The sequence below is a fragment of the Drosophila teissieri genome, chromosome 2R (assembly GCF_016746235.2).
Source record: "Drosophila teissieri strain GT53w chromosome 2R, Prin_Dtei_1.1, whole genome shotgun sequence".
NCBI lineage: Eukaryota > Metazoa > Arthropoda > Insecta > Diptera > Drosophilidae > Drosophila > Drosophila teissieri.
The window spans coordinates 23168459-23196356 of NC_053030.1; the positions used below are offsets into that span (position 1 = coordinate 23168459).

Genomic DNA, 27898 nt, shown 5'->3' on the forward strand with positions numbered 1-27898 from the left:
GTTTCTCTTCTTTCAGCGTACATTTATGGTATATAAAATAAAATTACACATAATAATACGTAAGTTAAATAATATTTCGGTTTTAAATATTAAACCCGAAGCAATATCGTTTAATGGACTGTCTTAAATATCACTTATACAATAATCATATGTACTCGATGATGATTTTCATATTAGTTTATATATGGTCAAGTCACGTATCGTATCGTTTTGTAAACTTAAAACAATTGCGTTTGCGAAATTGTAGCACAGCTGGAGGAACATGCGAGGTTCCTCTCCCATGTGCCGACATTAACAATTATATCTAAACTAAATTAGGTTCAATGTTCAGTATTTAATTTTTGTTTGGTTCTCTCCAATTCCTTGAATATGGCTCGTAAATTTAATATCGCAATTTGTCATCACCAAAACAGCTTACTGCGTAGAGAACTTCTGATTTGATATGACTTCTGATCGTTTGAATGCGGAATGTTATAAACTATTTCATTATATTTAAGGCTGATTTTATTTACACAACAACAAAAGTATTTGATAAGGCACCTGTGTCACATGCTGATCGCTCAATTTACAATTGATATTCTGCTCGATTTCAATGTCAATTTGTATTTGTATTTGTATCAATTTGATTATTTTTGATTCTTTTTGGGATTCCCTCTCATCGTATTCGATATGATGTGCGTACATTTGAATTTCAAGCACCTGGAGCACCTCCAACGTGCAGTCAAATCTCCAAATCTCGGAAACTTTACTCGAGTGGCTGGCTTTGATCCTGAAGGTTCGCTGGGGTCTCTTAGCTCTCTTGGAGACGAGGCACATCAGGATGGTGGTGATCACGGTGCTCACAGCGGAGCTGCTCGTCACTTTCGACTGGGACACGGCTCCGTTTCCGGTTCCGGTTCGCTCGGCCACTTCCGGATCCATCGGCTCGTCGTTGGACTGGTGATCGCCCACGGCTAAGGGAAACAGGGATGTGGGAAGTCAAGTTAGTGGCGTTTCTCGTTGGGCGGTTCAGATTGGGGATGTTCTGTGCAGAAACGACTTAGATCTAAGCTAGATAGTTTTGGAATTGGTATGGTTTTTCAACTGTAGAGGGCATTTGGGGGGCATAGAACAGAAAGTAGGCATAACTTAAGTAACTTAAGTAAGGGGGAGCAAATAAAAATAATTGATGCAACATACTCTTCACTCTGTAAACTCGTTTCTTTCTATTTGGCTTGTCTTGGCATGGCTTGGCGTTTCGGCAGGCGGCGCAGTTCGTGGGCGTGGCATGTTTTTTGTATGTTTCGATTGATGGTTTACTTTATTCAGACAGAGATCACTCATGCGGGCGATGGATTACAAATTACAACGGGACGGGCTACAACACACGGATGAGCTGGCTACCAGATCCTCTAGACTAGAAGAATCTGTTCGTGAGGCCCCACATCCAGCCGGGCAGAATGCCCTGGTTCGGGTTGGGATTCACACTCGGCACTTGCGGTGCTGTATCGTCGGTGCGAGCCGCAAATAAAAATATTCGTTTAAAGAACAAAAGTATTGAATAAACCATAAAGCAATGCTCGGGATGCAGCGGGATGTGCGATAGGGGTCTAGCAGTCTACGAACAGGATGATTCTACGTGTGGGCAGGAAGTCTACAACTACACACACAGGGAACGGAACAGAGAGGCGGGAAGGCGGAAGAAGGACGGCAGCAGATTCTTCTGATTCTGATTCTGATTCTTCTGCTTCTTCCGATTCTTCTGCGCGATGAGTCTATGTGGGTGTGGTGGTGGTGGTGGTGGTGGCTGGTAATGGGTGTGAGTGTTGGTATGGACTTGATGTTCGTTTGGTTCGGCTGTTGTTGCTGTTGTGCTTGCTGGATGTGTGCTGTGGTTAATTGTTCTTGTTTTTGAAGCCGCGTCTCTTAAAGCCTGCAAGAAATATATGTACGTACATACAGATGTAACATACAGACAGATGACAATGACGAATACGAATACGACTTCGAATACGCATACGAATACATTTGGATTGTTCGGCTCTTGTTGAATGCAAATTAGACGATTATGGGCCAGGCACGTGCAAGCGAGTGTTAAGTGAGATTGGGTCATAACGGGAGTGGATCACATATCACATATCACATGATGAGCCCCATATATCCAGCATTCTTACAATCCCACAATACAATCCCCTTCGACTTTGCGTGCCATGCAGGTGAGGTGGATCTTTTCCTGCTCCATGTTAGTACCCATTTCGGTTGTTCATGCAATTACGTGGGGAGTTCGGGTGAGAGAGTTTAGAGTGTGTTTTAAGTGTGTATTGGGTGGTTGGGTTGTGTGGGTGGTTGGGGGTGAGTGGGTGGTTTTAGGTGCGGCTCAACCCAGCCACTAGCCATTCGGAATTTTGTGCCGGAGGTGCCAAAACAAGGAAACGGTTACGCACAAACACTGTTCGAGGTTTTGCGACTTTGACTACAGGGTATAGAGTTTAGTTCGGGGAGTGGAAGGTCAAATATTAACAGTACCATATCTAGATAAATACTTAGTGCTACGCAAGTACGGAACTACGGAACTACGGAGCTTAGAACATAGGGTGGGGTGTTCTTTTCGGGGTTTTCCATTTTCGGAGTTTGTGGTGTTCAACAGATAGTGTTGCTTTATCTTGGGGTTAACCAGTTAGTGACTATTGCAGATGCTATATAGGTTTGGTTAGGCGGTTAGAGAGTGCGCATGCTAGGATCGTGACTTATAGGCTAGGAACATGGTTTCCGGTGGAGTTGATCTTGGACCACGTTAGTGAGACCGACTGACCAGTAGTTTTGGTGGCTGTTGTTGTCGTTGCGGTAGATAATTGCTTATTTAATCTCTGGGCTATTAAACTGTAAGCAAGGTATTATATTATGGTTGTTTTTATATTCATTTCTTCCTTTTGCAGTATCTTTGTACATGGTATGCTAATTGAGTTGGTTAGTTCAGTAGAATCAAAAAACCAAAAGTACCAAAAGCGTTAGTTTTGCAAGGATTAGTTTGGGTTAGTTAAGTTAATGGAAGGAACACACAGTTATTTATTCGAAGATGTAATTAGCAAAGTGGGGTTAGTATCAAGATTAGTACAGCTAGTATAGAAATGTTATTAAAACAGAGGTCTCATTAAAATGAAGTTAGGGGTTACTCTATAGGAAAGTACTTTCACCAAATAAAACTCAGCGTGTAAGCACTGAAACAAAACTAAAGTGAATCACCACAAAATCAAGATTAGGAGAAGGTAGAATTTACAATATTTATAAATATAAATATACAGTATATAGACTGGCAAAAGACATTGGACACACACAGTTGGTAATTAGTTTTTCAATAGGTAGTATAAATGTATTTCTTCCATAGGCAACAAAGACAAACACATTCGACTTGAGTAAGAGAATTTCACTACATAGACATTAACTTAATTAAACATACCATAAAGATAGGATTTATTAATATTATCATTTCATGACTCGTAACTGCTTCTCGCTAAGTAACAACTCATACAAGACTTCTTCCTATGAGATCTTTCTGACTTTCAGAGTTCGGGATTCGATATTCGTGGATCCAGTAGATCGATTCAATTCGATTCGACCTCAAACAAAACTACCGCCGAGTCGGTCCCACTCACCTGCGTCTAAGTCATCACCATTACCATCGTCGGCATGCGGGATCATGGAGTGCTGTTCGAACTCGTTGTCCGAACCCTCGACGATATTACCTGTGGACGAGGGCGTGTTCTTGCAGCCGAACCACCAGTGGGCGGTGGGTCTGGGGAAGGGGGGCGTGGCCGTGTCAACCTGTGAAAGTGCATTACAATAAAGTATTATTATTATTATCCAGGATTGCTCCCCCAGCTGGCAGCACTTACAGCAAAGCGGGCGTCGTGGAATCGGTAGTACTTGTCGCCCTTGAAGAAGTACGTGTAGCCATTGGTGTACTTCAGCGCAGCGTCCAGGTTGTTGGGCACACCCTCCCAGTTGGAGATGGGCTTGGGATAGCTGGACTTGACCGGCGGCCTCTTGGCCGGATCGAAGCGCCAGAACTTGCTGCCCTTGAAGAAGTAGATCTTGCCATTGCCCCCCCAAACCATCGCGGCGTCCAGATGGTCGGGAATGCCCGTGAAGCCCTCGCTGATTTCCTTGGGATAGACGCCGTCCATCTGGCGGCCCTGGTAGCGCCAGTACTGGGTACCCTTGAAGAAGTACGTCTTGCCGTTCTTGTAGGTGAACGCCGCATCGATGTTGCCCGGCAATCCCGGCCAGCCCTTGGAGATGAGCTGCGGGTAGCCCTCCTCCACGGAGTCCGTGGTCAGCTTGTAGTACTTGTCGCCCTTGAAGGCGTACGTCTCGCCCTGCGCCGAGTTGAAGAGCGTGTCCACCTTGGAGTCCTTGCAGATGGAGTCGTCCAGTGGCACCTTTGGAGGAGTGTATGGCCGCTGGGTGGTGGCCGGGTACACGTTGGTGGGCCTCAGCTGGTTGGTCTTCCGGCCGTACAGTGACTGGATCGCCGCCTTGTCGTCCTCGTCCAACTTGAAGACGGGTTCGAAGCCGCGGTAGAAGGGCGCCATCAGGGCGGAGCTCTGATCGGAGTGGGAGAGTCCCAGGGAGTGACCGAACTCGTGGGCGGCCACCTGGAACAGATTGGTGCCGCGAGGCGAGCCAATGGTCCACAGTTCCGCGTCGTCGAAGTGAGCATCTCCGCCAAAGACCGGGAAGAAGGCGTGGGCCAGGGTGCCACCTTGGCCGTCGAAGGCGTCGCCGTCTCCATGCTCGCTCTCCACGAATCTGGGCGTGAGGAAAAGGAAGGAGATGATGAGCTTTCTAAATTTGAAGGGAGGCTTTTGGGCTACTCACTTGATCTCGATGTGCACGGGGCCGGAAGTCTTCCTGGTAAAGGTCAGGTCGGTGTCCTCGGACCACACGGCGAATGCGCGACCGATCTCCGCGTCCACATCCACTCGCTTCAGCCGCTTGGGGTACTTGGAGATCTTGTAGTTTAGGTTCTTCACGCGCCAGCGACTGCCCTGCAGGGCGTACCGCTTGGAGCGGCTGTCGCCGGTGCCGACGCGATCCCGGACTCCGCAGCGGGGCAGGGACATCAGCTTCATGGTCTCCGCATCCAGCTCGCCGGTGATGTTCAGTCCCGCGAAGCTCTGGAACTCCTCGATGGCGCTCACCCAGGTCCGCTGGTCGTGCAGCCCGCTGCTGGCGGGATTGCGGGCAGAGGCGGGCAGGTAGCCGAACTGGGACAGGTATATCTGCAAGGAGCGAGGGAGCGAAGAAGGAGGGATTAGGGGACAGCTGGCAAAGATCAATGGGCCCCGATGGAACCGATGGCACCGATGGCCACCCGTCGCGGCCAACATGATTAATGGCCATCAGATTAGTCCTGGCTACGCTGTCGCCTTTCCCTGCCATCTGACTTGCATAATTTACGACTCCTCACTGGCTTCCACTTTGTATAAATAACGAGGAGGGGAGGAGGGGAGGAGGGGAAGAGGGGCCCCATGTCGTATGCTTGATATGCGTGTGTAGCTATATCCATACAGATAAACAGCGAATGCGACGTGACTGGGAAAGGTGTGAAATCGCTTAATCGATCAGCAAGCATCGCCAGCATTAAGGAAGCGATCACTGCCTAATTGTAAATTGTAAATAGTAAATTGTAAATTGTAAATTGAGAAGTGTAACATTGAGACATCGAATGAAAACAGTTTGCCCATCAGGGAAGTGCACCGCGATCGGAGAACAATGCGAGGCTATCGCAACAGTTAAGTGTTCACCTGTTCACTAACTATCACCTGGCTATGGCCTGCTACTTGGAATTGGAATTTGATTTCTGGCCAATTACAACGGCAAACTGTCTTACAACCGCTTGTTTTATGCGCTTAACTCTTAACGCTTAACGTTTCGGCAATACGACTTTCCACTTGGCATGGGCATCAGGTTCCCCGGCCGTTTATGTGTCGCACATTCTTAATGACTTGATGCCGCCGCATGTATATGGTGTATATACATATATATAGTATATGGTGTATAGTACATGTTGTACTCGTATAATGATTTGCCGAATCTTGCATAATGCCAGCTGACTGTTAATTTTATTGTGTTCTTTCCGCCTGCGAGGAAGTAAACATTTCGCTGGCATCTTGAGTATTCAAGTCGCGTCCGCGAGCCAGTGGCTCTGTGATCTTGTGATCTTCTGGGTGGGTTGGCTACCAGTCTTTACTCTTCGCCTCCGATCAGCTGGCTGCGTTGCTCGAAAGGTAAACGAACCGTAAACAAAGCACGGTGCAAGTGTAGAGTATCTGTCACTCAACTCCTGACAGATGCAGATCCACTCCAAATCCATTCCAAGCCCAGATTGCCATTCAGACTCGGAAGACGCAGAGTGTTTCTACTGACTCATCTGCGACCTTAGCAGCGCCTCTTTGTGCAATTACCATAATTACTCGGAGCTACTCTTGGTTACCGAGAAGGTGTTATTCCCCAGTATGCCAGAATGCTTCTCTGGTTCTCTGGTTTGTACGAGTAATGCAGCTTTTGTCATAGAACAAACAGAATGGCAGCAATCGAATGCATTGTTCGGGCCTCAAACATGGCTCTTTCGGTTATCTTCCATCGATAAGATAACCCCCATTGGCAGCAAACAAAAGACTACTCAACCTGTCCGTAATTGAGTCATTTCTGACGCATTTCTCATACAGCAGGGAATGCGTCACAAGGCGAACGGAAGTCGGGGCTAAACCGGAAGTGGGGGCCACCAATTTAACGTGGCTTACATATTTCGGGACTCATCGCTCTAGGCGAGGGAATGGGATCTCAGCTGCTCAATAGCCGTGATTTGAGTGCATCCACGGCGAGTTGGATAGACGTGCATTTGCATGTGATTACCGATTCTCGACGGGATTGGATGGGACAGATGCAAATCATTGGATATAATTCGCGCTCCAGGGGTGAGGGCCACTGCAGTCGGGTCACGATTCGGAGGGCGTTGAAGTTGCACTTAAATTTATTATTGCACATTGACACACTTTTTTGCGCTCTGCTGTTTGGCGGACAGGCAAAGCTGAAATGTCAACAAAAAATGGCTTTCGCCACCAACCAGAACTCTTGGTGTTTCACAGTAAAACTTACTGATACTGATTGCTGATCTGTACACGGGCTTATACGCATTTACTTTAGCTGGAAACGAGTTGGAAAGGAATAACCCTAAAAATGCATTTGAATAACTACTTAAGAGTTCACTTAATCAAGGCTTGTGACTTGCCACCTATTTTCAACTGTACCCAGTAAATTTTTATGCATTTCTGTATGTGCACTCCTGCCCAGCAAGTGGTATCTATTCAGCTGGCTGACCTGCTTGCCTGGTTTACTTTGCCGAAGGAGTTGAACTTGCAGGAAGTGGCCCACGGGGGTTTCTGTGGAGCTCGACTTGGCCAGGAGCCGCAGGAGTGTGTGTGTGTGAGCTCGGGAAAGTATGCTACAATCGCAGTGCAACCTTCAAATATTTAACACAATTTGCACAGGTGCAAAGTTGCCAAGTTGCAAGTTGCAAAGTTGCCAAGTTGATTTGATTTTGCAGAGGGCGCTCCTTCGTGGAGTCATTGAACTTTCACCCATTTCAATTGGAGGCGTAGAGTTCCGCCTCGTTTATTTCCGGTAGAAACAAGAACAGGACATGCATAATTTATAAACGAGTATCGCTTTGTGTACACTTTTCGTATACATCGCCAACGTGCCTGCTGGAAATTGATGGGAAAATTATTGCCCAGCGGGAAAAGCGGGCGAATGACAACTCTGGGGCGAACGTTCAGCGTTCAGCGTTTTTCGGGGGTGCGTGGTTAGTTTACGTTTACGTGGCAAGGAATGCGGTATGTGGGTCAGCCAGGTCGTTGACTTTCGTCCGCTATCCGGGGGTCACAGGCGGAGGGGATCCCACACCCACACCCATTTCCATTTCCATTACCACTTCCATTTGCATTTGCATTCGCCCAGGAAAATTGGCTGCAAACAAACCTAGACCTAGTTGCACACATATTTGCGTAGCACGTGCATAAGCGAAAGTGTCTGCGACAATTAAAGGCAAATAGCGCAGGTTTTCCCTGTGTTTCCCTGCGATTTTCCCACCATTTGAGTTGTCCAATCTCGCCGCCAACTAGCAAACAGGATTAACTTGTTTAAATGTTTTAGCGCGGCGATTACATCACCACCCCTCGCACCTCGCACCTCAGTGGCAAATCGAAGCGCAGGCGCCTCATTTGGCGGCACTTCTTTTGGGTTTCCATAACGAGCAGATTGGGCAGATTGAAAAGAAAACTCAAAACTATAACGAAACGAAAGCCAACCAGGCTGGGGAACCCAAAACAGAAACTGGGCCAACGGCTTAAAGTTGTATAACGTTTTCAATTTAATGCGGAGCTGCGGAGAGGGGATTAAATTGAAAGAACTTCGAGCTGGTTTCGCCATCCAAATTGGGCTATGGAGCGAATAATAGCAAGGATTTTCTATGGAAGGACTTTAAGTCCTGAGCAGCAAAGCAGAAGTAGTAATGCCAGTTTAAAGTTTAAGCATAAGGCTGCCTGGCAGGGAAACTCCCACGGAATATTTGACATTTCCACAAGGTGTCTTCTTTTTGCAGCTCGTTTCCCCCAAGTGGCTAATTTCAAGCGGCGATAAATAAGCGTCAAGATGCTAAGATAACCGGACAATAAAAAGCGCTATTCATGCAAAGTCAGGCAAAAAAGGATTTTATTGCCGCTGCCATTCCGCAGCCTTTTTAGGCGGTTACCAGGTTGTTTATGGCGAGAAGCGCGAAATGCTAAGCTATGAGTGACCTTGGCGCAGTCTGAAAAGGAGAAAGGATGTTGGCCCAAAGCAGCAAAAACTATCACTTGTTTGTCAAGTGCTTCCCTGCAAGGCTGATGCAGCCTTTTGTTTGTGAATTTGGCACCTCGCGAAGGTCGCACGCAACTATTTCATAGGCAAATCAATCAAACTCGCACACGAATGGCAAACAATTCACTCCATCGATTGCTTTTGGCCAGGAAAGTGGGCAGTTGCTGGTGGAGTGCGAATTAACTTGCCAACTACTGCACTTGATTAGCTATATTTGGAGCAGAAAAGTTCTACGGCTTTCTCTGTTTTTGCCTTGGTGCGATGACGAATGCCCGAGTGACTGTGGGTTTCGCTCATTGGTCAAGTAATTAACCTCTTGACAGCTCCATTATGCTCGGCGCATGACTCACTGGGAAATAGATATAGTTTTCCTGCTCCGATCGCATCGCACCAGATTGTTAATCGTCGCCCATGAGAAAGTGCTATCTGATTTCATAGTGGGGGAGAAATCACGATTTCCTCCTGGCTGCGGCGGTGGTCTGCACGATTTGCATTCTCGGGGAGATGGGAGATTTATGGGAAAGCGTTTGGCAGCGTTTGGCAGCGTTTGGCAGCGGGAGGGATGTGAGAACAAAGAACCTGACATTGGAGAGACAAACACGTAACACCGTCGCCTTAGCTGTCTTAGCTGCTTAGCTGCCTAGCTGCCTTAGCTGCTTTTGGGGCGACTGGCCAGCGACAACGAGCCAAGTTATGGCCAACGCGCCCAACATACCAATTAGAAGTCGGCGAGTTACGTAAAACATAAATAAAACTAGAATCAAAGTTAAGCACGCGCTAATGCGTGGCACGATGAGGTGAAGCGAATCCATTGGATGTACTGTATCTGTATCTAAATCATCACCCGCTGGCGGCGATCGTAAATGGGTAATCAGGAAGTTCGATTTCTGGGTCCGCTTCTCCGCGTCTTCCCAGTTAATTTATGCAAGTCTGTGGCAAGTAAACGTGATTAGCTTCGCGGAGATAGCAGAATGTGTAATTGCAAATTACATTCGGCGAAGCAGCAAAACAGCGATCATGACAAGCAATTAATCGGAGATAAATATTTATAAATTGAAAGCGTGGAAATCGAGTTGCCGCGGGGTGGAATAATCCAGCAAATCGAAAGTAATAATTTATGGCGTTTCGTTATCACTTTTTTGGTGGCTGGAACTTAATGCACTTTGGGTGCGGCATTCCCAATCGATTGACAGGTTAAACTTGGGTTTTCCACCAGGACAGCGATTTTGAGTCATTTCTAAATTTAAATGGTAATAACTACGAGTACATACTTAATGAGAAATAAACATAACAAATAATTCACTTAAGTTCTGTTGTTATCACTGCACTTGTTTCGTAGAAATTCAGCTAAGAAATAAATGAGGGGAATTTCTAGACATATAATGTTAATCTGTGTGTTTAAAGGTATGAATTCTTTTTAAGTCCGCTGTTCCATTATTTTAAATCATTGGGAAATGGGCAGAGATTATTGTTTCTGACGGCAGGCAGTGCATTCGAATCGATTAGCTGAGGAGCGAATGGCGTGCGAGTTTTCCTGGTGGAAAGCCTCGTTTTCCACTGGCCAATGTCACGAGCGATAACGATAGCGATAATCAGACTGCAATTAGCCGCCGGCATGCACTTCCAGCCGGCCAACTAAGGCTAAGGCCAGAACCTCTGAGCCGGGCCAAAACCAAGTGTGTGAGTGGAATAAATTCCGTTGACATGCGATTGCGATGCGCGTGAGCCTGTTGCACAGCCAGACTCGTGAATACGGAACATTTTGTCTGGCGGAAAATTGGGCATAATTCCCAAATGCATCCAGCTCGCAACTCGGAACTCTGAGCGCCTGGCACGCCCGTCATGCAAATCGGAAGTGGAGCCTCGCGGACTATATAGTATGTACTATATAGTATAGATCGCCAGACAGAGCAGACAAAGCGGCTATCTCAAGTGCAAAAAACTGATTCGGAATCGGGGTCTGATTCATTTCCATTCCGAGTTGGTTCCTGCTTTACTTTGTAATGATAGATGTCATTATCCCCTGTTTTTGCCAATGCATGCAGCACTTTTTGTGCAGTGCACTACAGCGTTTATATAAATTATAGATGAATTCAATTATTTAGCAATTTACTGGGAACTCTAACAATGTATTCTTCGCTAATAACTTGATTATTTGTGCATAGACTTACCTCCGCCTGTGTGGTGGTGGAAACGGGTGCCGATTGAGCCGCTGCCAGGATGGAGAACAGGGTGCCTACGACTATGAACACTGAACTTTGGCAGTTTGTCATTTTGTTGCTGTTGCTTTTGCTTTTGCTGTTGCTGTTGCTGTGTTGTGTTGCTCCTGAGGCTGGTCTATTTGTCATGTGGTGGGGTTCGGTTCCACTTGCCGCTGGCACTTTGAACTTTATATCACTGCAAAGGCAAAGAGAGAAGGTGGGGAAAAGGTCAATTAATATTTCATAAAGCCGGCCAAGTAATAAAGCAGCAGCACACAGGAACAGCGCGAATGGAAAAGGGAGCAGGCCAAGTACAAGTGCAAAGGGCGAACGGAAGTCACTCCACTTCACGCCACTCCACTCCACTCCACTCCCACTTTCCAACAGGTTGAATGTGGCACACATTCTGTGTGGCAGGTGGAAAGTGGTCGGAAGTGGCCGGCGTTGCCGAGAATCGGGCCTTTTTTTCAGTGGAACCACACAATATACAGTATAGTGCCAAGTTGTAGTAAGAAATAGCACAACACACAACACTTGTGTGGCACACCCTTCATTATGCACGTAGCTCGAGCAAAAACACTTGCTGTTGTGGCAGCAAAACGAGCTGGCCGAAAAGTGCACTCTCACTTCTTGTCAAGCCATTAAGCCATCGGCCAAGAATATCCCCTTATCAGAGCCAAATATTTGCAGAACCCGCCACCATATCTGCGCCTCCCTAATCCCCGCGAGCATCTCGGATTCGTTGAGCCCGCGGAGCAGCAGCTGTCCTGTCCAGCTCGCGATGTTTTCATCGGCGGAGATATAGAATGTCATGTGGTCAGGTGTCTGTTGTCTGGACAGCTCGGACGTCATGGGTTTAGACTCCGTGTAAGTTTAGACGCCAATTAGGGTTTAATTTTAGACTAGTAAATACCAGGTCGGCCATAACCGTAAAGGAGTGTGGGCCTTTTGTTGATACTCCGATATTTGGCTTGCTAAATTTAGCGCAGTTCGTATGTCTGTTGATGTGGATGGATGGTGTTGACCTAGGGCGCCACACTCTATGTTTATGGAGATGTTTACCCCACTATATCTGGCACCTATGCTGATAGGGATCCGAGTGATAACTCCTATCAAGTACACGCCGTGTGGCGCTGGGCGTTGCAAATACATGATATATGTATGTACGATTATTTATTTGGAGCGGCCGCTGAACACTTAAGCCTGTTATTCTTGTTGTTGCTGACTAATCCGGGCCAAAGCCGGGAACAGTCTGTTTTATGCCAGGCAATTAGCCGCTTAGCAGTTAGCAGCCAAAGCCAAATGAACAGGTGAGTACGTTTCGCATATACGCACACCCCATTGGCCCGCCGGCGTTATCTGATTACAATAATTTCGCTAAGCAAATACCATAAACAAATCCCATTTCACATTTTCCCTTTGGGCAAATGTTTCGGGCAAAAGCCGGGTTGAAGGTCGGCGGGCTGACAGTTTAAGGTTAGCGCCGTGTGGTTAACCCGGCTGATGGGTTGAAGGGGAGAGTGGCGAGTGGGGATTCGTGGTTATCCGTGCGGATCCGTGGGGTTGTGGGGTTGTCATAACAGTGGACGCATTTCACCGCTGTTAGATCAATAAGGCGAGAGAGTTTCGAGTGCTTGGGCCGCAGCAATCGATGGCGAAACTGCATTCAGCGCGAAAGTTGCCCTGCTTCGTTTATTGTTTATCGTAATGGTTACGTATACGACATGTAGCACACGTCTGGGTGTGTGCTCGATGGTCAGAATTGGGTCATAAGCAGGGCTTCTACTCTGCCCATGATAAGGTGGACTTGGCCAGCTGCAAACCGGTTCGCCGGCTCCTTCTCATCTCCAGCGAGTCGAAGTTCGAGGTTCGCATTTCTGCGAAGAGGCGTGAGTCAAAGCCCATTTATACGCGAATTAAAATAATAAATAAATTCGGACTCCAACCAGTTTGGCCAAGAACGGCTCCATGCGGTGACGTGCGTCGAAAATACCCCATCAATTGCCCAACGACACCAAATTCCCACTTGCTGTGGATTTTTGGCATTGTTAACCTTATCAGCTGACTTTTCCCCAATGATAAGATATGGACGGCGATCGGCGGGGGGTATGCTGTGTTATGAGTGTTAGCACATGCATAGTTCGGGAATGAGTGGCCAGACCAAGACCAAGTGTTACTAGAACTTGACCTTAGTGATAGCCATATCACACACCGGGTTGGGCAAGCACTTTCGACTGTCGACTGTCGAAACCGCCTCCAAGTTCACCTCCAAAGCGGAGCGGAGCAGAGCGGAGTGCTCAATGGGCTCAATGGGTTAGGCCTGATGAATGGGCTTGACCTTTCAATTGGCTGCGCTGCCAGTGGGATGCAGTTGCAGATCAATGAACTATCGCTGCTGCTGCTGCTGCTGCTGCTGCTGCCTTTGTTGCTGCATGTCGCTTGCAACACTTACGAATTAATTAATTAGCTCTCGGCACATACATTTCTTTCTGATGTTTCTGTTGTTTGTTGTTTTCGCTGTCGTCGCTGCGTATTCCGCTGTGGATGTGTTGTCGTTGCTTATAATTTATACGTTGTGCGTTATACTTTATACTTTGTAATTCACAGTCGCAATCCTTTTGTTTTAGCTGTATTTTGTATTTTCGAGCTGTGAGTGTGTCTTTTTGTCTTTATGGATTTATGTCTGGCTGCACTAATTGCCCGCTGGCACTTCCATTTTCGCGCTCGCTTCCGCGTTCGAAACCAAAACTCAAAACTTAAAACTCAAAACTTAAAACTCAAAACCAAAAGCGCAGTTAACTCTTTCACTTTTCGGATGACTTTCTTCGCGACTAGACAGCAGTTAGTACTATTCTATCGCAGTGACTTCTTATTCGGTTCTTCGGTTTCTCGCCGCTCAACACATCCGCCCTGGCCTGCGCGCAAAATTCAACTGATCTTCAGCGTTCGCTGGCGCACGACGACGACTGGCGATCGCGAGTGGAGCTTTCGCAGAGGGGAGCCCGGAGCTTTTGGGGCTAACAGAGGCGCTGACGCGGTCGCTGTCGCTGGCGATGGCGATGCTTGCGTCGTGGAGAGATGGAGATTTCGTGGCGGGGGACTGCCGAAACCTGTTGCCAATAATCGAAGTTGTCCCTTCCGCGCCGGAGAGGGGGGCGTATGAGTAATGCGCTTCTTGGAATCAGCACACATGTGTCATACGCCGCTGGTCCAGCAAACGGCAGCCGCTCCGCCGTTCGGTGGCACTTCACAGCTTATCCGTAAGTTTGGCACACTCCCTGCTCCCTTCTCCCTCCTCCCTTTCCCTTTGGCAAACGCTTACAACCCAGCGGATCTCGTTTCCTGAAACTCGCATGCAAAGTCGAGTGAATTTCCGATCTGCCCCTAACCGACCTCGCCCCTAACCGAGTGGGATTTATGAATGAATCTGCGGTCTGGATTCCCCTGGCCAAGCGGTTTCTCAATGGGCGCATGAGTAATGCGTAAGTTCGTGAGCGATAATCAAGTTTGGATCGAAGAGTGTGTGCCTTTCACACCATGATATCTCTTACAAGGTAAGGCACACATAATTTTGCAAGATAGAGGAAATGTCTATAACTAACTCTGGCTGATAACTGGGCATATACCCTAAATTGCTTTTCTGTATCTTGTAGATTAGCACATCTGCCTTTACAGCGCCCCGATTAGCGCCTGTGCTAATAAGCTATTCATCTGCGTATCTCCTTCTGGGAATCGATAGTATACGTCTGCGCCATCCCATTAATATCAATTGAGTGCAATTTGGGGTGACTCAGCCTCGAAAAGCAGCGTGAAACCACGTGAAGCAAATTGCCACCTAGAGCAAACAAATCCAGTAATCGCCCTGAGCAATTTGCTAGCAGCCCAAGCCAAAGGTTCAGCTGGGCTGCAGCTTGGATGCAGTTGGATGCAGCTGGGATGCAGCTGGAGGAGAGCAAATCCGACAGCCAGATAATGGGCGACATTCCGCCTCTGCGACAGTTCCTGATTCGCTTTATGGAGCTGGCACATCCAACGCGACCAACTTGGCACAACTTGGCAGAACAAAGCGGGGGCTGTGAGACAAATCGGATGCTGTTGCTGCCATTTATCCATGGACCAAGTGCATCTGGCCTGCTGTCAGCCCCTCCCCTCTGCTTGCCCATCTGCTCTGGGCTTAGGATCTGAGTTCTGGGTTCTGGGACCTGGGCCCAGATACACACGAATACTCGCATAGTCCGCTGTTATGGCAGTGGACAAGTTGACTTGCAGTCGTCGCCCGCTGTGCGATGCAGTTTGCCCTGCTGCTCTGCTGCTCTGCTGCTCAGCCGCTCTGCCATCGGAACAATGAAATATTTATGAGTTTCTTCTGCTGTTGTCTTTAAAGACAACTATTTATGGTATTTTTAGACCATGCCCCCATCCCCATCCCCATCTCCATCCCCATCCCGATGCGATCCAGTGCGATGGCATTAAGGTTGGCTGCCTGCGGCGGCGGCGGCGGCGGCAGTGAAATGAACTTTTCCACGCCGCTTCAGTTCAAGCGATTTCGCATTGACTTTTGCCTTTGAACTGTGCCACCTGGCCGAGCAGAACATATAATTGTCATACAGATGGGGCAGATAATGCTAATTGTATATGAATATACTCGCTGTATTGTATATTATTTGAATAGAGTGCGCGACTCTGACTTTGAGTGCGAAATGCTATTGCTAAACTCAATCACGTCACGGTCAGGCATCGATAGTTGTTTGGTATATGAAGTATATGAGGTATATGAGGTATATGAAGTATATGAAGTATCTGATGTGCCTATAATTATATCTATTCATGTATCGGAATGTTACAAAGCTCCTACGTGCCGATTGTGCGGGTCGCCTTTGTGATCCGTCCGCAATGTCAAATGCAAAGTCCGGACGGAGATCGCTCTTGGCCCATTGATGTTCGATGGCGAGAAAGTGGAATTCCCCGGCGGAGATGAGTCACTTGGTATACTTACTTACCATACGGCAGGCCTGTAGACAGGCAGACAGACGAATTGAGCAAACTGAATTTGCATAAACGAATTTGTGAAATAATAATCAGCTCGTTGCCCGTGCTCCTTCAGCAAATATTGCACAAAGCGCCCTTTGTTTTCTTTAAGTTCCACACGGGGTGTTCTGTTTCGAACTTATCGGGCTTATCTGCCACCGATGGCGATTAGATCTTCGTGGTTAGATAAGGCGGACCCACTATATATATAGTCACTATCACTTGGTTTCACTTGATTTCGCTACGCCTGGGCACTATCCACACTCATTTCATGTCCAGGGGGCTAGCACTGCTCCCAGTTTCCCACTTTCCCAGTTTCTGGCCAAGACGACTTGTTCCGCGAGAGGCGATAGCGACCGATTCACAGCAGGTTCCGATTGCGACTCGTCTGGCTTTCTGTTTCAGTTTCTGTTTCAGTGCCAGCTCTCCGCCATTCCGCCTTTGTGGTGGCAGCAAAATAATGTTCGCGTAGTCGTCTTCGCCACCCCTACTTTTGTATATCCAAGGGGCCTGCGAGTGTGTGTGCTTCTAATGGCTAAGACCTGTGTGTTCGCCTCTAGTTTACGAGTCACGCGAATAGCCATCGACACACACAGTCGCCCGTAGGTGGAATTAGAATCCTAGTTCTGGTGGTTGAAAATAGCTCTCGCCCCTGTTCCTTCGTCCCTTGCATGTGAATGCGGAGCAACAGGACTAGAACTGGTTCTCTCTTTTTTAGTTTTACTTAGCCAGACTAGCTGACTGCTTACTGCCCAAGGCGATCGATTGGATATTACTCAACTGAATGTAACCCTTTATAAAACTCCATTTGATATGGCAGGAAGTGCAGGCATTTCTGAAAATCCAGCACTAATTTCTGGCCAGCAGAAGAGCAACAGGGGCTGGGGAAAAGCTCTTGGTGGCTAGGACTCACCTTCGCTGTTAGCGCACTGTAAGCCAGAAGCTAGCAAGCTAGCGAGCTTTTGGCTAGCTGTTAGATCCACCGATGATGATGATTCACCTGGGGCGCAGCTTTCTCTCGCTCTCAGTCTGAGTTGTGTATTTCACTCTGGGTGGAAGCTTTTCACGCAGCGGAAGCACAGACTAATTTGTTTAACACTCGCTAATTTGCTTAGGTATACTATATCCTATATCTTATGGGGATTTGCCTTCCGCAGCAAGCTGCCGTAACTGCAAGTTCGTAACTGCGAGTGCGTTTTTGCGCTAGACTGAGACTCGGGACGCTCCGCTTAGATTCTTTTATATGGCCGGGTAGCAAGGCGATCCGTTCCGATGGCGTTCCGTTCCGAGATCCGATCCGAAACGCCAGTCATTCAGTCATTCAGCTCGGCTTGATGCCCGCGTCCTTCCCTGTCAGCACCCCTTACGCGGAGTGCCGTGCTGGGGGATCGGGGACCTTCCTCGTTCCGTTCCGTTCCGATTCGAAAACGGGATAGTTACGCACCAATCCCGGCTTCTCGGGCGGATGGGATGAGTCAGGATAGAGCGACCCCAAGAGTCCCTTCTATCGGTGGAACGCCATGTGCCATGGGCATATTAAGTTCACTTCCACCGATGCAGACCACTTTCGGCTGCAGAACAGGCTGATTCATTTGAATTCACTTTGCTTCCACTTCGCTCGCTGTGATGCTAAATTTCGCTTTATATTGTTCTTATATTTTGATTTATACGCACTCAAACGTGCTGGAATGCCGTCCTCTTGGCTTCCTCCTCAAACCTGTACCACCTCCTCAACCTGTACGGACTCTCCCCACCTGGAAGCTCGAGGGGATGTCTTCTTTTGTAATGCAATTAAATATTTTGACATGGCTGTCGCACTGGCGAATAAACTAAGGATTTTAGATACAAAAGCGCAATTCAAATCGAGCAGGAAGTCTGATTGAGTGATTGTTTGATTGTTTGATTAACCGCGCTGATTGATGGGGCCACTCCTTTTGGGTATCTCAAAAGAAATCCTTCAGTTGGTGTCTTTGTGCGACTGCTAATAATGCAATCATCGGTTTTACTTGAGAATACTTAGTACTTTAACATGGTGCGCCTATTCATTTTTAAGAGCAGACACACAACTCTTCTGGTCACACGTCCTTCTTTATTAAATAGCAAATGTGTGCGTGTAAATCCTTGAAGAGCCCACGACTCACTAGGATGTGGAGTAGTTGTTCAGAATTTATTGGCCAGAACCTGCTCCACCCTCATGTTCTCATAATAAAAGACAAGTTGCCCAGCCGCATATTTCTTTGGGAGATAATGAAAGGTACATAAAGCAGTCTGCCGTCCTTGACTCTTCGCAGGCTGTTTGTGCAAGCCAACTCCATCTTTTGTCTGGATCTGGCCCGCATCAACTACGTGTTGTGGTCGTCGGACACACCCAGATGCATCACCCTAGAGTTCACAGTCAGTCTCTACACTCAGTCCTAAGCCACGTCTGGACTAACCCTGTTATCAAAGGCCACAAAACCACAAGAGTGCATAAGTTATGCTTCATATTTTATTTCGGCAACCGAGCTACTATGGCGATGATTCCCGGAATCCCCTGAGTAATGATATCCCCGAAAAACAAAACAATTCGGTAAAAACAAAAGCAGACCACAGCCACCTCAAGCTACGCAAACGTGCAATGCAAATGAATAAACCCAATGAGGAAAACAGACATTTGTTTTCTCAAATTTGGGGAATGAGTCATCCCTTGCCCACTGTGGCTCATCGAGCCCTGCATCCCAAAACTTTCAAACTGCAAAGATAGATGGATGAGACGGGCATTTGATTTCAATTAGCACAACATTGAAGCCGACCCAAATTGACATTTCAGGGGGAGGTTCTGTGGACTCTCAAAACAGATGTCCATGTCCACGTCCACATCCATGTTCACGTCCATGTCCACGTCCATGTCACTGCTGACCCTCTCGGGCGGCCGGGCCCGTCATTCAGCAGTCGATAAAAATCCAATAAAAAGCAACATTTTTAATTTGCATGCTACACAAGAGGGGGTCGGTGTGGGGGAGTTGCCCCAGCCAGAAAGTACGGGGAGTGAACTCAAAATGTGACACACTCCTAAAAATAAAATGGGTTCAACAGGCCTAGGAGATATATGCTTTCTTATTAGAATATGCAATGAATTGACACTCGTTAGGACAAACAGAAATTAAGTAAAGCAAGTCAGTGAGTCACCAGGAAACTCATGTGAAACACGAAATTACAACATTTAAAAACAAAGTGATAGGCAGGCACCAAATGACACAGATTTCGATTTCGATTTCCTCCAGAGTCCCATGTGAGTCACACATTACGACGGGAACTTTGCCTTAGTTTGCTTGAAACACACTCACTTGAGAACTTAAGGGATTACTTACAGCTGGGTGTCCTATTCCACGGAGGCGATGGAGGTGCACACGCGCAACGATCGTTTTATGTTTTTTAGCTATAAAATTCATATTTTTGATTCGCCCATTTATCAGCTCGTTTATCAGCATGGCAAACACGTTCTCACGAGGGCAACGAACGCGCCTGCGCGAAGAGCTCTCGGCAGAATGGCAAAACAAAAGTTAAACTGAAACTGCTTGTAAAAATGTCAAAACACCGCCTGCCAAGTGCCAAGTGCCGGTGTCCAGTGGCCGATGGACGAGGGACGATGGCCAATGGCTTTTGGCCATTTTCGGGCGGAGGTGCTGCACAATTACCAAAACAAAGAGTGGCCGAGACAAACATAAACACGTGAACGTGAACGTCTTGCTATTTGCATTTGTCAAATAAACGTCCGAAATGGCAGCTTAAATCAAAAATTCGGACTGCACTTCTGTGGACTCGAGTTAGATGAACTTTGTGGCCGGCTGTTGAATGTTGAAATGCAAAAGAGCAAACTCCCTGCGAGTGGAATAATGGACAGACTGGGCAGGTGGCCCAGTGGGTTCAAGAAACTGCCGTTTCCCATTTCACACTTTACTCAAATCTTCTCGAGATGCTGCCCAGTGCCCTTCGGCCATAACTTTCGTTCGGTGCCCTGTTCCTGGTTCAACGGAATCCCAATATTTATGTTTATTTTTGCTATACTGTATATTATTTAATCGCGCATACGCAGCGTTTAACTCCAGCCACGCCGGCAGCAAACGACCAAAATTGCCATCATAACACCGACTCGACTTGCCGCTGTTGACTTGAAGCCACCTCACTTTGGAGTCGCCGCACGTTCGGCCTGCCGCATCACGTATTAATGAGTGCTTTCCTTCCCCTTCCCCTTCCCCACTTAACTCGCCGCACCTCTTCCACTCCACGCCCACGCCCACGCCACGCCGAGATCCTTGGGGCCGGAATAACAATCATAATACTTATACTTATTGCACTCAGGTCGTCCGTGTAGACAAACAGTTATGGCATTTAATGGCTAAGGAAAACACGGCTCCATGAGGACAGTCATAACTTCTGTTCTGCCCAGTTCTGCTCTGTTCTGGTGGGCTTTGTTCCAGCCAGCCGAGAGAAGCAATCAAGAGGCAACGTATCCACTTGGGACCCGGACCCGGACTCCTCCCCCGCTCCACTCGACCAAGTGTGCTTCAGCTTGTATTCATTGCAAAGTTGAATTGTTTATTGCACTCGATGAAAACCGCTTGATTAAATGCACCTGGATTGTCACTGCCACTGCCACTTCCGCCTACAAACTGCGAACTGCAAACTGGCAACTGGGAATCGCGCTCCTGCTCAGTAGCCAAAGAAGTTGAAGCCGCAGAGCAGTTTGTCCGGCCTGCGAATCCGCAGGATGCCGAACTGGAAGACCGACATGTCGTCGTCCTCCGCCATGTTCATGTCCAGGGCCATCAGCTTCTCGGCGGCCAGCGGATGCCAGGAGCCGAATGTGCAGGCGGAATTCATCTGGGAATGGAGCAAGTCAGTGGCTCAGGAGGGACTGAGTATATTAATTTTCGGGCCCACCTCTTTGCTGTAGTAGTGGCAGCGTCCATTGAGTCTCGTGGACGGCACGTACTCCACGAAGTCCACCTGGGGACAGTGCGGCAGGAGCAGGGCCAGTCCTGGGAAGGCACAGCACACAAATCACTCAACTTTCAATAACTCAATTTGCACTGCAGGCTCAAGGCACACATCTCCCAGTAGCTGAGCTTTCATGCTCCATGCTCACCTATGAAACCGGAACTGGGGGGGTTCCGGCTTATCGGGCGGTTGCCGGCAAACATCTGCAGACTCTGCCACAGGCGCCACACGGAGTGCGGATCGATGAGGAAGGCCCGCGACTTGGGATAGCGCCGCCTGTAGAGCTCGTAGTTGGTGAAGAGGTCGTAGTCGGCGCTGGTGAGCCAGTCCTCCAGCGTGCCGTTGTACTTGCCGGGATCCCAGGCGGCGATCGTGACGTTCCGGAAGATGGGGGCCCGGGTGAAGTCGAATTCCGGCTTGGTGACCACCTGGGAAGAGGGAAGAGAGAAGAGGGTAGAGGTAGATTGCAGCTGCAATCGAAAGTGCGGAACTGCGTTTCAGCCTACTTGCGAATTCACCACACGAATCGTGGTTTTGCTGCCAACATCCACTTCGTGTCCTTGCGTGGGCGCATGATTGAATCTCATCACAATGTCGTGCGTGTCTGGGAGCAGGACGGAGTGCAGTGGGAGCAGTGGGAGCAGTGCGCCAAAACATAAACAGAATTAGAGTAGACGGCTAAATCAAACCGATCACGAGCGGCCTCTTCCGACTGATTGTGCATGCAGGTGGGTGCACTGCACACAGCGAAACTTATTGCTCAAACGGAGGCATTACGTAGAGGCTCTTACATACTACTAGTTCTGCTCACCGATAAAGCGGCCCAGCTTGGAGCCAGCCAGCGATCCTGCACTGGAGACGATGGCACAGGTCTTGATGTCCTTCACGTTGCGGAAGAGCTTCTGGCGCGGGAAGAGGCGGCCGAAGGGCAGCTTGTTGAAGGGCGCGTCCTTGCGGCGCAGGACCCGCACGCCCGCCTCCATGACCAGGCAGGTGGAGGGGTAGTACTGCTCCTCGAAGCTGTCCCCGAACACGGGCTTGTAGTCCACGTTGTAGTGGTTCGCCTGCGACTCGTTGACCGACTCCGCCATGGCCTTCTCGAAGGCCCGCACAATGCGGTGGCGGAACTGCTGGGTCTTGTTGTGGCACAGCTCCGAGTGCTTGTCGTGGCAGAGATAGAGCTTGGGGCTCAGCGTGAGCTTGGTGTTCTTGGAGACCTTCAGTCGGGGATGGGGAGCCAGCTTGGAGGAGTTGATGGCCGGGTTCTCGCGACTCTCCACGATGAACTTCTCGTTGGGGTTCCAGCGCACGTGGAACACACTGCGCGGCACGCGCTGCCCACTGGTCCCATTTCCTGTGGAAATGCATTTCCCAATTACTTTGCGCAACCGCCTTTCTGTGTCATTACTGTCGGCACTGCCGTTTTCATACGCACCGTTGCCGTTCGGCTCCGTCGAATTCACCACGCCGGGTTCGCCGGGTTCGCGTCCCGGCTGAGCTTTCGCACCCTGGATTTGCCCAGTTTGAATTATTAATGCGGCGCACACGGCGATGATGAAGCAGGAGAGGAGGGCCTGACTTTGACCCGGCGATGCGCGTGTCACTTGCCTCATCTGCCTCATTTTCCACTCATAGTACGCTAGTCGAACGAGGGCTCAATTAATATTTAAGCGAGCTGAAGATGCTGCCAGCAGTCAAAGATTCGTGAAAGGATGTCTACTTCAAACAATGCACACCTATTCAAAAACCCTCAATGCCATCTGAACACAATATTCAGTTAAGAAAGGCAAACTGTGACTTCAGGGATCTGCTAAGATTTCAGTCCACTTAAAATTAATCAAGTTATGCAAAATTAAGATGTGTGAAGCAACCATAAAACTAATAGATACAAAGAGATACAAATTAAATATTTAAGCTACAAATGCGACGTTTCGAAGTTTTGGCACAAGCTCTTCTCCACTTCTCGAACAACAAGTTTCGAGAGTATTTAATTGAATTCCCAATTATCGAGAAATTCCCAACTTATTTGCCGCGTCAGTGTCAATTAGCATTGACCTTTTGCTCGCACTTCGGCCTGAGTAGCAATTCATGTAGCTGTCAGTTGGCAAAACGTTTTCATGCCATATTAATGCTTTTGGACGGATTCGCAATTTCAGTTTTCTATTTTGGGCTTTTTCAGCTGGCGCCAAAAAGTATGCAAAAATATACGCCAGTGCCGCGAGCAAACACAAAAGCTAGTTGACCGTCGACGCACAACTCGTTAGCACTAGGCAAATATTTCGCCCCACAAACACACATTTCAAAGGCGGATAAACACGTACCGACAGTGCGTTCACATGCAGCCCGCAACACTCGGAAAAACAGCCGGAAAAGCGAAGAATTTCCCGGCGCCGCATCCGCAGTTCGAACTTTCCCTTTCGCCAGCCCAAACGTATCTGAAAACTCGGCGCACGGCGGCTCAGTGCCCCGGCCAACGGAGCCGAAGGATTCGTGCCAGCTTCGGCAGCGGCATGCCGACTGCCTTCGTCCTTCGTCCTTTACCCATTGTCCTGCCCCCCACTCGTCCCCCCCGCTGGCCCCGCCTAATTAGAGTGTTTGCTGTTGCGGCTGCCGATGATGTTGCCGCTGTTACTGCCGCTAAGCACCTGCGTTGAGCGGCTCGAAAGTGAAAGTTACACAGGTTATATAACACAATCTCGTCGTCGCCAGTCCCGCACAAACCCCGAAGCACTTCAAACGCAAGTGCGTGCGAGATTGCAGAACATGCCATTTGCCACCGCTCGCTGGTTTCCCCACTTGATTGCTGGCACTTTGCCGGTTAGCTGCTTGGGGAAATCAAGATTTTCACCTGATATGCATGGTTATACTTTCCATAAATAACGCATAACTCGGGCAGGTGGATTAGGCAAACAAGGCGTTCAGACTTTGCATGCTAGGTGGGGATCGTGGAGTCGAATCTTGCTAATCTCTCATAATTGAATTTGTTCTGCCAGCGCGGGAAGTCTTTCAGCTCCCGAAAGTAGGCAACAGTTTTTGACGCTAGAATGCAGATTGGTTTGCATGGCCACTTATAGACACCGAAAACAACGATTTAACAATGGAATTGGCCAAATTGAGATTTATATACTAGCATGCAATTATCCTTTGCTTTGGTCCGGAGTCATGCGATTTCATCCTCTTGCCCTTCCATTCCTCCTCCTCTCTCGAGGGCTCCTAATTATTTTGTTTGCGGGGTTTCCCCGACCTTTATTCCGATTTCGTCGAGCAAAACCCGCGGGTATTCGCACGTGGCACTTGAGTGGCAAGACGAGGTGAGTGGCAGGGACCTGTCCTCCAGTTCCAGTTCGAGTTCAGCCCAGTAGGAAGTCAAAGACGGTTTCTCGTATATATATATATTTGTTTTGTTTTTTTGTTTGCTTTTCGGTTTGAACAATAATTATTATTTTTGTAATCATTTATTATTCATCGTCATAATCATAATAATTTTTCTATACAAATACATTCAATAACAACAATTTATTTTTATTATTTTCGATTTTTTCCGTTTTTGGTATTACGTTTACGTCATTGTTTAATTATTTTACAATTACCATAATTATGCCAGTTGTCATTATTATTAGAAAGTATTACTATTCCTCCTCCGTCCGCTTTGGAAATGAATTTCATTACGTTAGATAGTTTGGCTGGGGGAATTTAATTGTTAATTTTCTTTGGTTTTAGAGTTTAGCTTAAGGACTATGAAATTTCGTTTTTGTGTTCTATTTTTGGGCTTTTCATCGTTTTGTATTTTTATTTTTATTTTCATTTACTTTTTATTTATAATTTGTTGATTCTTCTATGTTTTCTTTATCCTTACGTTTTGTATTTTAATAACAAGTACAGAAGATTTCAGTTTTTAGTTTAGTTTTTTAAAGTTTTAGCTGTCTCAAGTGGGGTTTAGGTTTAGGTTTAGGTTTTACGTTTTTTTTATTATTTATTTATCAGTTTCCACTAAATTACTGTTATTCGGGAGGGGCCATTGTGACATTGTTGGATTCGATTTTTCACTATGCAAACTTTCATTCGGGAATTACTATGGTTAGAGTATTCAATTTGATGGAGACTTTTTGTTTTGCTTGCTAGCTGTGTGGCGGCTGGCTTTCCATTAAACCATAACCATTAAATTAGTCTATGTTTTCATTTAATTAAATTAAACTTGACTTGACGCTATGAATTTCGTTATATTAATTGTTTTGTTTATTCGCCTTGCTCGCTCGGTTTTCTGTGCATGCTTGCATGATATTAAATACAACACATTTTAACGTTTTTGTTCTTTTTTATATTTTGTCACTTTTGTCCTGGCACACAATTATGTAATTTCATTTGGCCTAAAAAGAATTTCGTGTTTCCAATTTTGTTTCGGTTTTTAAAAATCTCTTTTTTTACATATTTGAAATATTTGTTTTTTTCGGTTTTTGTAAAAAATAATTACTAGCGAACGCTGCAGCGGAGTTTTTGCTTTTTGCTTGCTGTTGTTTTTCGATTTTCGATTTTTGGTTTTAGTTTTGGTTTTGGTTTTGGTTTTGCTTGTGTGGCAGCGGCTAATCAATTACAAAAATTATTGTATAATTCGTGCTAATTGGTTATTGATTCGGATCTGGATTCGAATGTGAATCGATTGTGTATGGACCGCATGAGGTGGTGTCGATGCGCTGTCTACCATGCAAAGTCGATGGATCAGATGGATCAGATCTGGAGCTATGGTTTCACCCACATTACGTACACAATTCAACTAGTTTCGCTATGCACAGGGATATCGGGGATATCGCGGATATCGCCGCCTCCTGGAACGGATCATCCCCCGCCGAAGGGGCGTCAAGATCCTCCTCAAGATCCTCCGGTGCCTAAAATTTATTCGTACATACGCTAATGCCGGGGCACGGATATGGATTGGGGCCCGGGATCGAGTCGCACCGACCAACTGCAGCGGACTGGAATCGATCTCGGCCCGCCTCCGTGTCCGCGTCCGCCGGCCTACTCCAGTGTCCTTCTCTATTTATTGTTTACATTTAAATAAATTAATATTTAATTTATTATTATTTAGGCATCTATTCATGTTAACTATATTATATATATCAAAAAGTTTTACAAAAGTACACAATAATTCATAACAATTTGCATTCTATATGCGCGCAATTTGTGCCAGCGGCTGACTCTGCCCTGTTCCTTTGCTCTTTTGTTTCTGCTTCTGTTTCTGCTTCTGTTTCTGCTGCTGTTTCTGTTTCTATTTCCGCCACCGTTACCTTTTCCGTTTCCGTTTTCGATTCCGTTTCCGCTTCCGTTCCGCCATTGAAATGACTGATAACGGTGTCGTTCCGTCCCTGTTCGCCCCTCTCCCGCTCTTACGCCCCCGTTTTCCCAAGAAAAGGCATGCATCCTAGGCACGCCCCTGTACTTATGGTAATAAGTGAAAAGTTTGGCCACGTCAACCCGCACCATCGCCATATCGACGGACGCCACTGGGGGTGATGGACACCTGGAGAATCAAAGGAGCGAAGGTGCAACGTCGTTTGCATGTGGATGCTTCGGGGATGGGATCGTGCAGATGGATTCGAGGCAAATTGCTCATACGTAATCTGTATTTACAAAGCGTTATTGTTATTGATATGGGGGCTAACCAGAGAGAAATGGAGGGTTCGTAATGAAGGCTGCTGCTCCTGCTCCTGCTCCTGCTCGTTATATCGATACGTTACTACTACAACACCTAACAAAATCCGTACCATCTGCTGTCTTGCCGTCCTGCTACCTCGTCCTACCTCCTCCTACCTCCTAAAGTAATTTCGTCAGTTTGGTAATGCAAGATGTTGTGGAAACTCGTGTGGGAAAGTGGAAAAATGGAAAAGTGGGCAACGTTCCGATGCACAACGGAAGATTACATCCTAATAGACTTAAGTCCTGGTAATTCCGACACTGCCTGCAGTGGGTTCAACCGTTCGACAATAGACCTCAGTGAAAGGATCGAACAAAGGACTTTTCCGAAAACTTGAAAGCCTGTGAGAGAGGTGGAGTGACAGATGGAAGTGGGGTGGGTGATCGGATGTCTGGTCACCGGGTTATCGGGTCATCGGGTCTTGGGGTCATCGGTTCATCGGGTGATTGGGTGATTGGGCGATTGGGTGGGGGAAACTAACTTGAACTGAACCATTAGGAGTGCTCGAAGAGGTGTCTTTCTAGATCTGTGAGAGTGTGGGCGAGTGTGCTCTATCAGAGGGTTCTCTCAAATTGTTTAGTTCTTACTTTAATAGTTAATTAGTTAATACCAAATACGACTAATTATTTCTTAATTATTTACGTTTGGTTTTCGCCTTTAGGGGTTTCGGTTTTGGTTTCGGTTTCTGTTTCTGTTTCTGTTTCTCGTTTCGATTTTCTCATAGTTTTCATTTGCTGCAAGTTATGTACGATAAGTTGTTAAGACAATATATATTATATAAATATATATATTTCATATATATAATTAATATATATATACGCTACATAGAGTTCACTTTATTACAAAAAGTATTATTATTCATTGTTAGTATTTATATAGTAGGTATATTGTTGTTCTTCTGACGCGCCACGCCCCTTTTCTACCTTAATTTGCGGCTTACGTTGCACATTTTGACTATATCTAACGTACATACATATACTATATGCGACTCATACTCATATATGTCCTATGTGGCGCATGGTTCTATATGCCGGTAGTGCCGGTAATGCCGGTTATCCGTTGCTACCCGAATCCGATTTCGAATCTCGCCTTGTCGGTC

General features: G+C 47.1%; 2 protein-coding genes across 7 annotated transcripts; both read right to left on the reverse strand.

The window, feature by feature from the left end:
- Positions 1 to 6: 6 nt before the first annotated feature.
- On the reverse strand, positions 7 to 16514 carry LOC122615154 (matrix metalloproteinase-14). 5 transcript variants are annotated; one of them, XR_006325781.1, is made up of 7 exons: positions 16103 to 16514; positions 11073 to 11298; positions 4858 to 5261; positions 3873 to 4788; positions 3723 to 3801; positions 1180 to 1482; positions 815 to 953 (listed from the first exon to the last, which is right to left on the reverse strand). XR_006325781.1 is itself a non-coding variant. In XM_043790067.1 (6 exons), the coding sequence occupies exons 1-6, from the start codon at positions 16156 to 16158 to the stop codon at positions 505 to 507; spliced, it is 2130 nt and encodes a 709-aa protein (XP_043646002.1). In that variant the 5' UTR covers positions 16159 to 16514; the 3' UTR covers positions 7 to 504. The 5 variants fall into 5 exon arrangements, 4 of the variants coding, with proteins under 4 accessions (XP_043646002.1, XP_043646001.1, XP_043646004.1 ...); XM_043790067.1 differs by lacking the exon at positions 1180 to 1482 and having other exon boundaries at positions 7 to 953; XM_043790066.1 differs by lacking the exon at positions 1180 to 1482 and having other exon boundaries at positions 8 to 953; positions 3633 to 3801.
- A 4245-nt stretch (positions 16515 to 20759) lies between these two features.
- LOC122613966 (beta-galactoside alpha-2,6-sialyltransferase 1) lies at positions 20760 to 23524 on the reverse strand. Of its 2 annotated transcripts, XM_043788410.1 has the most exons (7): positions 23432 to 23524; positions 22546 to 22749; positions 21922 to 22464; positions 21617 to 21714; positions 21259 to 21538; positions 21054 to 21151; positions 20760 to 20993 (listed from the first exon to the last, which is right to left on the reverse strand). In XM_043788410.1, the coding sequence occupies exons 2-7, from the start codon at positions 22730 to 22732 to the stop codon at positions 20823 to 20825; spliced, it is 1377 nt and encodes a 458-aa protein (XP_043644345.1). In that variant the 5' UTR covers positions 22733 to 22749; positions 23432 to 23524; the 3' UTR covers positions 20760 to 20822. The 2 variants fall into 2 exon arrangements, with proteins under 2 accessions (XP_043644345.1, XP_043644344.1); XM_043788409.1 differs by having other exon boundaries at positions 21922 to 22749.
- Between the last annotated feature and the right edge of the window lie 4374 nt (positions 23525 to 27898).

What these genes read in the sequence shown, in the direction of transcription:
- LOC122615154 (XM_043790066.1), bottom strand. Translation starts at nt 16,158, where the DNA reads ATGCAAATTCAGTTTGCTCAATTCGTCTGTCTGCCTGTCTACAGGCCT. An exon ending in CCACCACCACACAGGCGGAG is followed by an intron (nt 5,262 to 11,072) that starts GTAAGTCTATGC and finishes CGCTCCTTGCAG; the next exon opens with ATATACCTGTCCCAGTTCGG. An exon ending in TCCACGACGCCCGCTTTGCT is followed by an intron (nt 3,802 to 3,872) that starts GTAAGTGCTGCC and finishes GCACTTTCACAG; the next exon opens with GTTGACACGGCCACGCCCCC.
- LOC122613966 (XM_043788409.1), bottom strand. Translation starts at nt 22,732, where the DNA reads ATGAGGCAGATGAGGCAAGTGACACGCGCATCGCCGGGTCAAAGTCAG. An exon ending in TTCGTGTGGTGAATTCGCAA is followed by an intron (nt 21,539 to 21,616) that starts GTAGGCTGAAAC and finishes CCCTCTTCCCAG; the next exon opens with GTGGTCACCAAGCCGGAATT. An exon ending in CCCCAGTTCCGGTTTCATAG is followed by an intron (nt 21,152 to 21,258) that starts GTGAGCATGGAG and finishes GTGCCTTCCCAG; the next exon opens with GACTGGCCCTGCTCCTGCCG.